The sequence below is a fragment of the Solanum tuberosum genome, unplaced genomic scaffold (assembly GCF_000226075.1).
Source record: "Solanum tuberosum cultivar DM 1-3 516 R44 unplaced genomic scaffold, SolTub_3.0 scf00132, whole genome shotgun sequence".
Classification (NCBI taxonomy): domain Eukaryota; kingdom Viridiplantae; phylum Streptophyta; class Magnoliopsida; order Solanales; family Solanaceae; genus Solanum; species Solanum tuberosum.
In genome coordinates this window covers 648365-661239 of record NW_006239055.1, presented here as the reverse complement: position 1 = coordinate 661239, position 12875 = coordinate 648365, and the positions used below count along the sequence as shown (strand labels likewise).

At 33.3% G+C, this 12875-nt stretch overlaps 1 protein-coding gene across 1 annotated transcript in view; it reads left to right on the top strand.

The window, feature by feature from the left end:
• Positions 1-1452: 1452 nt before the first annotated feature.
• LOC102596904 (polygalacturonase-like) overlaps positions 1453-12875 on the top strand; it is a 20401-nt gene continuing 8978 nt past the window's right edge. The window contains exons 1-5 of the mRNA XM_006351033.1: positions 1453-1896; positions 2328-2617; positions 3358-3586; positions 4118-4331; positions 11031-11241. Of these exons, the coding sequence (XP_006351095.1) occupies positions 1453-1896; positions 2328-2617; positions 3358-3586; positions 4118-4331; positions 11031-11241 (1388 nt within the window). The remainder of the gene's footprint in view (positions 1897-2327; positions 2618-3357; positions 3587-4117; positions 4332-11030; positions 11242-12875) is intronic.

Below are 12875 nucleotides of genomic sequence, written 5' to 3'. Positions count from 1 at the left end.
AAAGTCCTCCCCTGGAAAAGATAACCAAAGATCTTATCTTTCCTTTTCATTACAAACAAAGCGAAGGCGCTACTTTTAGCCCTTTCAAGAATGAAGGCCCACGCGACACTCAAAGTTAATAAATATTGACATAAATGAATCTTTTTTTATACAAAAATAATAGATGAGTCAAATTTTTAACGAATAACATAGATGAACCTTTTCTCAAAGTTGATGAGATATTTAAGATTTTTTTAATGATGATAATTAACTAAGAGTGTGTTTGTAGGTCTATTCATGGGATCAAAATCACTTTATATATTTTTTTACTTTAATAAAAGTTTAACTTGAAAGTGACACCACTGCTTACATAAAATTCTACATTTTGTGATAAAATGATGAATATTAATTTAGGATTTTTTAACTTATCAAGCAGTACTAAAAAAATCAAATAAAAAATAACTTGGATTAATGAACCAATGATGAGACAATCATTGATCAATTTATTTCCTCTTCCATATTCCTTAGTTCCAATTTATGCTCTACATAAATATGACGTTGAATAGCCGTTCTTTAATTATTTTGACTTGGCACATGCAATTTTCCTTTTTTTTCCTAAATAAATATGCCACTTTAAAATGACTACTTGACTATATTAATTATCATTAGAATATGATTCTTCTCCACTTAATTAGAAATCTCGTGTTTAAGCATTAAAGATGAGTTAAATTTTAATAGGAAACACTTTCTTTTTAATAAATCTTTTACGTGATGCAAATTCAAACTAGTTGACATTGTAAGTACCCAAAATCGAGTGAGAAATTAAAAAAAAACAAGACTATTTATGCTAGTTTCTAATCATAGTTCATTAAATTAGATTTTGAAGATTTATCTTCAAATATCAGTTTGATCAAATTATGAAAATTCGATCTTGTCAAATACAATTTTATTCAAAAACTCGATTTTTTAAGTTTCAACTTCAAAATCTACGACTAAATACATTTGTACATGCACATGGTTAGATGCTACAGGCAAACATGCTCTTATCACATGGTTGCCGTACATATCACAACATGAAATTAAAGTAAGCTCTGACCTTTTATTGGTTAGTTAGCTTTTGTGATTCTAATCATTGTCCAATTATTTCTAAAATTATTAACTAATCAAAACAGTTACGACTCGTTTGGTTGGAGAATAAGTTATCCCAAAATTATTATTTCATCCTAGATGTGAGATAATAATAACATTATAACCTCGAGATAACTAGTTTCAGAATAAGTTATCCTAACCAAAACATAGAATATACTCATTCTGAAAGTAATTTCGAGATCAGTTATTCCTTATCCCTCCTACTATATGAGCCCTTAATATAATCCAAAACAAAATCAGTCCCACTACTTAAAAAACACTTTAAATACCCCCTTTCCCCTATCCTCTAACATAGAGAAAAAAAACAACAACAACAACAATAAAATGTCTAAGGTTTTAGTAACTTTTTGGTGTTGTGTCTTCTTTTCATTTCGATTCATTTTCTTGAATTCAAATGCATCTTCAGTAACATTCAGTGTGTTAAATTTTGGAGCAAAATCAGATGGCAAAAGTGATGCAACTCAACCTTTTTTGAAAGCTTGGGTAGCCGCGTGTAGCTCACTAAACGCGGCTACCATTTATGTTCCACGTGGAAAATACATGATTAAGTCGGTTACTTTTAGAGGGCCATGCAAAAATAAAATTACTGTACAAATTGATGGAACCCTTGTGGCTCCATCCGATTATAATGCACTTGGCAACTCTGGCTACTGGATTTTGTTTATTAAGGTTAACCGGATTTCGGTCATCGGAGGAACTCTTGATGGAAATGGAGCTGGATTTTGGGATTGTAGGAAGTTAGGGAAGAATTGTCCTGTTGGAGCTAGGGTATGTACTCAATTTATAGCGTTTTATTTTTATTCCACATTTGAATCTACTAGTCTGACAAATTTGAATTCGCTTAAATTACTCTTATTGGAAGGTTTTCATTTTCAAAGCTTGAAATTCAGACTTTTAATTAAGGATGAAAAAATAACAGTAGAATCAAAAAATTCTAATGTAGGGATTCAAAAAAATTACTAAATGTCACATTTGTGATTTGAACATGTGATGCTGCAATTTTTTTTATTAACATACATTAGAAGCTTGTTTTATGTCCTTTATACTTCATCGTTTTAATAACGTTTAATATTATTTTGTAGTTTAGTAAACTATACATTATGTTTATTACTGAAATGACACTTATTTTGAGACGTATGCAATAACTTGTTAACTAATTTCTTATTGAATAGTATTTTAATATCTGATTTTGTATGCAGTCTATAACCTTCAATTGGGCAAATGATGTTGTGATTAGTGGCTTAACCTCACTCAACAGCCAGTTAATGCACTTGGTGATTAATAGCTGCAAGAATGTTATGGTTAAAAATGTAAGAATAATAGCACCTGATTTTAGTCCAAATACTGATGGAATTCATGTACAATCTTCAATTGGTGTTACTATTAGTGGCACAAGTATTCAAACTGGAGATGATTGTATATCTATTGGTCCTGCCACAAGAAATCTTTGGATGGACAAGATTCAATGTGGCCCTGGACATGGTGTTAGGTAAATTCTTCTGTCACAATTTTATCTGACACATTTCGAATTTTAAGATTCAAACAAGTCTATCTTTGACAATAAATTTTTCATATATCTTTTAAATATTTTGAATTGTCAATTATTGTGACTTATAGTACTTTTTATGTAGTTTATAAATATATAAATTTCATTTAAAAAAAATTGAAGATCTCATGAGCAAATTCATGATCAAATTTAAAGTGTTTGACTCTCGAAAAACGAAACGTGTCACATAAATTGGGTCCGTATCGGTACGAGTCTAATATATATTATTCTTTTTGTTTCAATTTATGTGACACATATGGAATTTAGAGTTACAATTTTTTATTTTTTTATAATGAGGAAATAGTTTAGATATACCTTTCTATATATATAAATTGTTTTATATTTGTCCTTAGTTTACCTTTCGATCCATGAAAGTCCACAGACTATTAGAAATAATGGTTATTCCCACCATAAATAAGTGAAAAAGATTGTGTCATAGAGCATGATTTTTTTCATACATTTCTTACCGAACCAGTTTATTGAAAAAATGTATGGTGAGAAACAAATTATCACTGAAATAATAAAAAATTTCCTAATATTTTCATATAATAACATTACTATTTTTTCCTCACTAATCAAATCAAAATATCTGTATATGAGAATAATCACTGAATATTATTTACTATGAAAAATAGTGATTTTGAATAAATTCCTAATATTATTGTGTATGATTTGTATTGCAGCATTGGAAGTCTAGCTAGAGATTATAATGAAGATGGTGTGCAAAATGTGACATTAATTAATTCAGTGTTTACTGGATCTGATAATGGATTAAGGATAAAGTCTTGGGCAAGGGCTAGCACTGGTTTTGTCACAAATATTAATTATCAAAACATAATAATGAAGAATGTTGACAATCCAATAATCATTGATCAAAACTATTGCCCCAACAACCAAGGTTGTCCTAGCCAGGTAACTCCTATATTTTTAAAAAAAATAATCTAACTATAACAATATATCCATTATAATCTCACATATTGAATTCGAGAACAATATAGAGTACTATACATATAAATTATTTTTATCTAGTCAAGGTACAAATTTTTTCAAAAGACCCTCAACTTAAATAATGCATATCAAAATAGTGTTAAAAATATAGGACGTAACAAACAATAGGAAAAACGTTACATAATATTCAATAAATAAAGACCGGTACAATAGACAAATAATATGATAATCAGAGCATAAAAATAACAATCAAACATAAATCCTAGGATAAGAAACTATGAGAATAATGTTATTACTACTGGTATGAAAGGAGAAACACGTATGGTACATCAAACTACCAGCAAGCTTATTTTGTAGGACCTACTAACCTTCTATTCTATCCTGACATCTAAAAAATAGAAATCAACGATAAATAATTAAATATTATAGTTAAACAATAAAATAAGTTAAGTGATGATTCTACTTGGTATTGATGAATTGCTCATGAATTGACAGGCATCTGGCATAAAGATCAATCAAGTGACATACCAAAATATATTTGGAACATCAACAACACAAGTAGCAATGAATTTTGAATGCAGTTCAAGCAATCCATGTAGTGGAATCAAATTACAAGACATAAAACTTACTTATTTGAACAACAAAAAAGCTCAATCTATTTGCAAGAATATTAGAGGAAATACTGGAGGAGTCATTTTGCCTGATAATTGTTTATTATAACCCAACCTTGGGTTATTTTTTTGTTTTTTTTAGGGGTGGGTGGGAGGAAGGAGGCACATGCTAGGACCATTTGTCGCTATATATATTATTTTTAGTAGCAATAATAATTATGAGTATTTATAATTTATATTAGTTTATGTAAATGTCGCTAAAGACCTTAGAGACTTTGGACACAATAATATCAACTCAATTGCCGCTAAATATTTTACAACAATGCTAAACAAAATATTTGTTACTATTAAATATCGCTTTTGTTGTAATGTATTGTGTTTCATATGGACCTTTTCTCGACCGTAAGTATGCATATGCAACATTATTATTATTTACTTTAAAAAAAAGCAAGGTAGTTCTTGGAAAAATATGGATAAATCATGGATTGATTATGAGTAGGAGTGGCAAACGAGCGGGTCGAGTCGAATATGAGTCAATCGAAAATGAGTTAAATAAAAATAGGTAAAATACTCGACTCAACTTATATTTTAAATGGGTAAAAATGAGTTACCCAATAAATAATATGGATATCCATATTTACCCATATTATTATAGGGATCATCTTAAAAGCTTCAGAAGCAAAATCTCTTATCCCATTCATCACCCCCACCCCATCCCCATCCCCAACCCCAACCCCAACCCCAACCCCAACTCCAACCCCAACCCCAACCCCAACTCCAACCCCAACCCCAACCCCAACTCCAACCCCAACCCCAACCCCAACTCCAACTCCAACCCAACCCCAACGCCTCAAAAATTAAATTCATTTTTACTACTTCGACCCCCACCCCCCACACACACCACCACCAACACCACCACCACTATCCCCTCCCCTCCCCCTTACCCCCCAAAAAAATTGTTTTTAAAAAGAAAATCAATTTTTTTTCCTTATCCCACCCATCTCTACCCCCGACCACCTTAGAAAAATATTAATGCCACTTTTATTTCTTTTATAAATGAGTCTCTTTTGTCCATTTTATCTATTTAACTACCTACTTTTACATGGGTCATATGAGTTTGACTTATTTTTTTATGTATTTTAAATGAATTGGTTGGATAATTTGAATGAGTATCCATATAAATTACCCATTCTGCCATTCCTAATTATGAGTAAATATATATGGTTGTATGTAGGGGTGTTCATGGGTTGGTTTGGATCGGTTATTGGTCAAAACCAAAACCAAACCAACTTAATCGGTTTTAAAATTATCAAATCCAAACCAAACCAAATATAATATACATTTATCGGTTTGGTGATTATCGGTTTCAGTTTGGTTTGGTTCGGTTATTCGGTTATTAACCCATACACAAAAATAAAAGAAACAATTTATTTAAAAAGACACTCATATACATGAAATCAATAAGATAAATATTTCATCTTGGGCATTTTTGCTTTCAATAAGTAAATTATAAAGAAATTTTAATGAAAATATGTATAAGATCTTTAAAATTGTTTATAAAAACAATATATTAAGTATGTATATTAATAAAATATATGTATATAATTCATCGGTTCGGTTCGGTTATTTCTTCGATTTTTTTCAAATAAAACCATAACCAAACCAAATACTATCGGTTTTCAAAAATCTAAAACCAAACCAAACCAAACCCAAATAAAATCGGTTTTATTTTATCGGTTTGATTTGGTTTTTCGGTTTGGATCGGTTTTAATCCAAACCGTGAACACCCCTAGTTGTATGTGTACCTCATATATGCATGGGTTTTTCTTTCAAGTCTTACTAGAGATATGATTCCAAGATTATTTTTTAAAATTCTTAGGAAGGAAAATATTTTATGTGTTCAGTTGGTCAAAATATTCTGATACGTGTGTGATCTTTTTTTATTACAAAAAGGTGTGATTTTGGCTCTTATTCTTTACTAGAACCAGTAATTGCATTAATAGTTGAGGAAATATTCAATGTCTTTAAATAGTTTTATATTAAAAATGGTTGAAGAGTGTTAGAATCAAGAACATACGGTAAACGCCTTTATTATGGACGCTTTATCCTGTCTCCACTTTATATTAAATAAAATTAGAACCTTACAAATATATGAAATATTTCCAAATTTTATATCCGCATGAATGATGTCCAAAGTATTAAATCTTCTTGAAAAGGCAACATGAACAATATATGTTGAATCATAAACTCAAAAAAAAAAAAAAAAACATATTAAATAAATATTGAAGTAAGAAAAAAACATCAAAATGGAATTATTTACATCTATTTATTTTCTCACAGCAATAGAAATTCTAACAAAATGCTTGCCATCACTCCATGCCAAACTTCCAAAATTAAAATTACTCTTTCTTTGGTAAGTTGATATTATTTCAACCTCAAAGGAAATCTTCTTTGTGTTGGAATTGAACTTCAACACAGTTGGATTTACTTTAATCGTGGTATATTTTAGAGATTTAACCACCAATTTATATATCGAGTTGACATCTCCAACGTTTGTAACAGTTCTCCTAACAATAATCGAATTCTTAAGATTTGGAATCGATATTGAAGGAAGATTCAAATCCAACCTAGAAGGTAAGGACATATAGTCGAATTTTTCATATCGAAAAAATACAAAGTTGCATTTTGAACCATATCATTTTTATAGCCCAAGGTGCAAAGATAATTCAAATAATCATTTTTATCCATATCATCTATTAATCCAGGATCCATTGCTCCATTTGGATTACTAATGCCACCTCCAAAATCAAATGGATTAGTAAGGTTGTTTGTTCCTTAGGTTCTAAATAGATTTTAGATGTATATGTATCCTCGTTCCATGCTACACAATTTAAATTGAATAGGTATTTATCTATAAGACTAAATAAATATTTTCCATCCCATTCCACTGTAAACATAAAAAAACATTAAAATCATAAATATTGTGAATTTTATTAGGGATAGTTTATCCATACAAAACTATTGTTAAAATTCTTGAAACGAGGATAAAACTTTCACGAAATTATGTCTATATAAGATAATTTTAAACACATAAACAAAAACAACAATTGTAAAAATTAAAATACTTAGGAATCATTGAAAACTAAATTCATGGCCCCACGAGCATCCAAGCCGAGTCCTTGAAATCGACTAGCATTAGTATCCCCGACTCGATCTTCAGAGGGGTGTCCAAATGGATAAGCATTGTTATCTGGGGTAAAACTCTCAATGGTTGTTTCAGCACCATACATTGTACAAAGTTCATTAGCCTTTTTCAAGAGATTAGTGCGACGCTTTGGCAAAGTGACTTTTAAGAGCCTTTCATTAAGAATTTTCATTATGTCAATTCTCTTTCGACCAATACTTTTTCTTGGCATGTTTAAACTCTTTGATATGAAATGCTAAGATAAGATGTGATTTTGGTCTCAACATAAGAATTATTTACAGTGAAAAAAAATTATCTTAATGTTTTGCGGAGTCAAAGATATTCATATTTATTCCTTTTTTAAAAGGGTTTGACTTTGACCATAAAATACAATCAGATTTCATTCTTTCTATCATTGTATTACTTAGAAATATGTATTGACTTGCATTTAGACCACCATTTATTTATCAAATAAGAACAAGTTGAGAAAAGTAATGAATATACAAATTGGGAAAAGTAATGAATAAGGTACCTTTTATGCAGGGTGGGAACGGAGAAATTAGATTTATTGTGTATTTCTTTCATGGTAGAAGTTTTAGCAAGTTCACATATAAAATAAATAAAAATTCAATAAACCTTTCTTTTATGATAAAATTTTAGAACCTCACATATAAAATAATAGAGATTTATTTGGTATACGTGGTCGATTATGATTCGTCCACATCATTAATTGAGTCATTTTTTTTAAAAAGGAAAAAGGTTCAAATATGTCATCGAACTTTAAGAAAAGATTCATCTATGCCATCCGTCAAAAGTTTGGCTCATCTATGCCATTTCATTTAACAAATAATGGCATGAATATGCCTTTTCTCAAACGGAAATGGAATAGATGAACCAAACATTTAACAGATGACATAAATGAGTCTTTTATCAAAGTTCGATGACATATTTGAGCCTTTGACGAGTAACTTTATAACATCTCGCTATTTGAAAGAACTAGAAAGAGTAATTTTAGAAAAGAATGAAAAATCTGGAAAATTGGTTTAGTTAAGTTTGAGTTTTTGATCAACTTCAAACGACCATAACTCCTAGATCAGGATGATTTATGTGTTCTTCCAGATACCGTAGGAAAGATCTTGGAATTATCTTTCCAACTTAGCCGAGTTTGCGCGATTCCGAGTTCGTATGAGTGAGATATGCCTATTTGAAGTTGGTTGTACAAATAAGAAAAGTCTAATCCGGATTTTGGAAGGGTAGTTTGGTCTTTTCCTTACCCAATTATTTTATTTCGTTTTTAGGGGTTTAGTTGGGATCTAATCAGAATTAGATCAGTTTAGAAAATTGGAAATTCACGGAGTTCGTATGAGTGAGATATGCCTATTTGAAGTTGGTTGTACAAATAAGAAAAGTCTAATCCGGATTTTGGAAGGGTAGTTTGGTCTTTTCCTTACCCAATTATTTTATTTCGTTTTTAGGGGTTTAGTTGGGATCTAATCAGAATTAGATCAGTTTAGAAAATTGGAAATTCACGCTAGGGCTTGGAGAAAGGAGAAAATAGGAGAAAAGAAGAAGAAAAGTCAAGATTCGTCGATTTCTTGGAGAATTGCGTGTTGATTTCGCCAAGGGTTAATCCCTACGAGGTATGTGAGATCACATAGCGTTGGGTTAGTTCACCCACGCACCAATCATGATTCAATTCAGCGAAGTTCTATTGTTTTGAAAGCAAATCTTATGAGTTCTTGATGATAATTCGTTTGAAATCTTGTGGGTTCTTGTTGTTGAAGTTTCTTGAGATTGATTCATGAATTTAGGTGTGTTTTCGAGTAGAATCTTGTGTATTTTGAACATAAAGTCGATTCTAAGTATTTGGGAAAAGAACCAAGTGAAATTAGAGGGTTTAGAGTTGAAAAATGAAGGAGGAATTTCGTTGAAAATCTGGGGAAGGGGTTGGGGCGCCGCACCTCTCAACGTCCCCCAAAGCATCCCCTGAAATATGACCTCAGGGGCGTCGCGCCCCAAGTCATCCTTTGAAATTTCAAGGCTAGCGCCTCGCACCAGGGATGCCAGTTCTCCTAATTTTCCCCTTTTTTCCGTACTAGTTCCTTAGCATCCTACCTATGTTTCCAAGTCGATTTCTGTACTTTAAGGTATGTCTGAACATCATGAAATCATCATTAACATGAGATCATGAGCCTTGAATCCATACTTCAATACAAGAAAAGTTAAGAGTCAAGTCAAAAGGTTAAAAGTAAGAGTAAAGTTCATTTCTTCAAAGATTATTTGGGAACTAAGTATTTCCAAAAGTTAAAATGTTTTCACATTTGAGCAAGAAAGGAAACACCGATTTCCAAGAGAGCTTTTAAGCTAAGTTTTGAGTAATTATCTCAAACCAAAGAAAGAGTTTTGTTTTAAAAATATATGAGGTGAGTATATTTTGGGAGTAGTATTGAACACCGATATGGGGACACGAGTTCATAATAACTCAAGTGTCCATAAACCATGTAGCCATCATGGGTAGAAAAGGATGATACTATTTAGATGATTCCTTAAGTGCTTTTTTCACATAGACTACTAGATCCACTTAGTTAAGGCGTTCTATATGACAGCAAGTATAGGATAGTTCTGACAGCGTGGGAAAGATGTTGTATCATCACTTAGGCTCATAGTGGTGGCTGTCGGTTAGAGAAACTCCCACAATATTATATTACTATACATGTAAACTGAGTTGTTATTGCATTTCTTAACAAATTGAGTTGCTACTACTGTTTTAAATGCTTTGTATAACTGCACCATTATTTTCGTTTTACTTTGTATTTGAGTTGAGTTATTCATGAGTTGAGTAAAGCCAAGGTAAGTGTTCTTTATAGATTCCTTTCAAGCTTATCTCTATTTAGTATTCCCCTTGCATACTCGTACGTTTAATTTACTTATGCCATTTGGCCTGCATCATTTTATGATGCAGACACAGGTAACCATGAACAACATCCAGCACCTCGTTGATCCAGTTGAGCACTCAGAGTTAGTTGGTGAGCCTCCTTGCTTTCTAGAGGGCTCCTTTTACATTGATTTAGTAATTTAGTTGTTAGGATGATCGGGGGTCTTGTCCCAACATCCCTCCTTGTTTTAGAGGCTTCATAGATAGTTAATAGTTCAGTTATCTTTACATTGTTATTTCTTATGTTAAGAATTGAGTTGCCATCTATGGCTAGTTGAATGTTTTATCCTTAAACATTCTGAGTTTAATTTGAGACAGTTGTTTTATAAGTGCATTTGATCATTGTAATAATGCTTAGAGTCTTCCGCTGAGAGTCTAGCGAGGCCTATGGTTTGTTTGGGGCCAGAAATGATTCTCGAGTGCCAGTCCCGCCCAGGGTGTAGGCTCGGAGCTTGATAAACTTAGTATCAGAGCACATAGTTCAAGAGTCCTAGGGAGTCTATGAAGAAGTGTCTGTAGAGTCCTAGTTATCAGTGTGAAGCGCACCACATCTATAATTAGAAGGGTGCAACACTTTGGAAATTACGTCACTTCTTTCACACTCATTTCGTGCGTTAGAGTTTGATCTCTAAAAAGTTTCTTCAAATTTGTGCTTGTGCATGTCTTTCAGTTAATCAGGCCTCCACGAAGAGCTGTTTGAGGTCGTCCTGCTAGGAGGAACGTTGAAGGAGAAAGGGGTACCTAATGCACCTAAAGTGCAACCCCAAGGAGAAGTAACAAATGCTGAGCTCAGGGAAGCAATTCGAATGTTAAACCAAGCTGTGATTAACCAGGTTGGGAAACAAAGAGGAGCTAGACAGGAAGTGACTGATACTTCGAGGATTCGAGAGTTCTTGAGGATGAATTCTCCAAGTTTCACTGGTTCAAGAACTACTGAGGATCCAAAGAATTTTATTGAGGAATTGCAAAAGGTATTTGAGGTTATGCATGTTGCTGATGCTGCACGAGTGCACGAGTAGAACTAGCTGCATATCAACTGAAGATTGTTGCTTGGACTTGGTTTGACCAGTGGAAGAAGGGTAGAGCTGAGGGAGCACCACCTGTGAGTTGGGCTTGTTTTGAGGAGGCCTTCTTGGGGCGTTTCTTTCCCCGAGAACTGAGAGAGGCCAAGGTACGAGAGTTTCTCACCCTTAAGAAGGACTCACTAAGTGTTCATGAATACAACTTGAAGTTCACCCAACTTTCCCGATATGCTCCGAAGATAGTTGGGGATATGAGAAATAGGATGAGTCTTTTTGTTATTGGGTTGTCCTGTCTGTCAAGAAGAGAGGGCAAGACATCCATGCTAATTGGAGACATGGATATAGCATGGTTGATAGTCTATGTGCAGTAGGTTGATGAAAAGAAGCTAAGGGATAGAGAGGAGTTTGGAAACAAGAAAGCGAAGACATGGAATGAGTCCGGGCAGCAAAGAAATAATGTGAACCGGTCTTCTTTCCAACAAAAGCAAAAGGGACCTGCTCCATCATCTGCTAGTGCACCTAAACCCAGAAACAAAGGTGAGTACAATAGTCAGAATTCACAGCACTTCAGAGCTAGACCTACACAGTCATAGGGTAGTGTGGCACAAAGAGGTAATTGGGCTCCTGTATGTGCTAGGTGTGGTAGAACCCACCCAGGTAAATGTCGTGATGGCTCCACAGGTTGTTTCAAGTGTGGACAAGATGGTCAGTTCATGAAAGAGTACCCTAAGAATTGGCAATGTAATGGAAATCAGGGCAATAGAGCCCAATCTTCATCAGTTGCTCCACCAGAAAGGGCTGCACCTAGAGGAGCTACTTTCGGTACTGGCGGAGGAGCAAACCGCCTTTATGCAATAACTAGTCGTCAAGAACAAGAGAATTCTCCAGATGTTGTCACTTGTATGATCAAAGTTTTTACTCTTGATGTGTATGCTTTGCTAGACCCAGGAGAAAGTTTATGTGACTCCTTATGTTGCAAATAATTTTAATGTTCTTCCTGAGAAACTTTGTGAACCCTTTTGTGTTTCTACACCTGTTGGAGAGTCTATTCTAGCTGAGCGAGTATATCGTGATGGTGTCATTTCCATCAATCACAAGAACACCATGACTGATTTAGTTGAGTAAGACATGGTAGATTGTGATGTCATTCTTTGTATAGACTAGCTTCATGCACGTTATGCCTCAATTGATTGTAGAACTCGAGTTGTTAGGTTCCAAATTCCTAATGAGCCATTTATAGAGTGGAGTAGCAGTTCAGCAGTGCCTAAGGGTCGTTTCATTTCATACCTTAAGGCGAGAAAGTTAGTTTCTAAGGGTTGAGTCTATCACTTAGTCCGAGTTAATGACTCTATTGTTGAGATACCTCCTATTCAGTCAATTTCAGTAGTAAAGAGTGTCCAGAAGTCTTTCTTGATGATTTTCCTGGAGTCCCTCCTGAGAGAGAAATAGACTTCGGTATAGACATCATTATAGATACTCGTCCTATCTCTATTCCGCCATA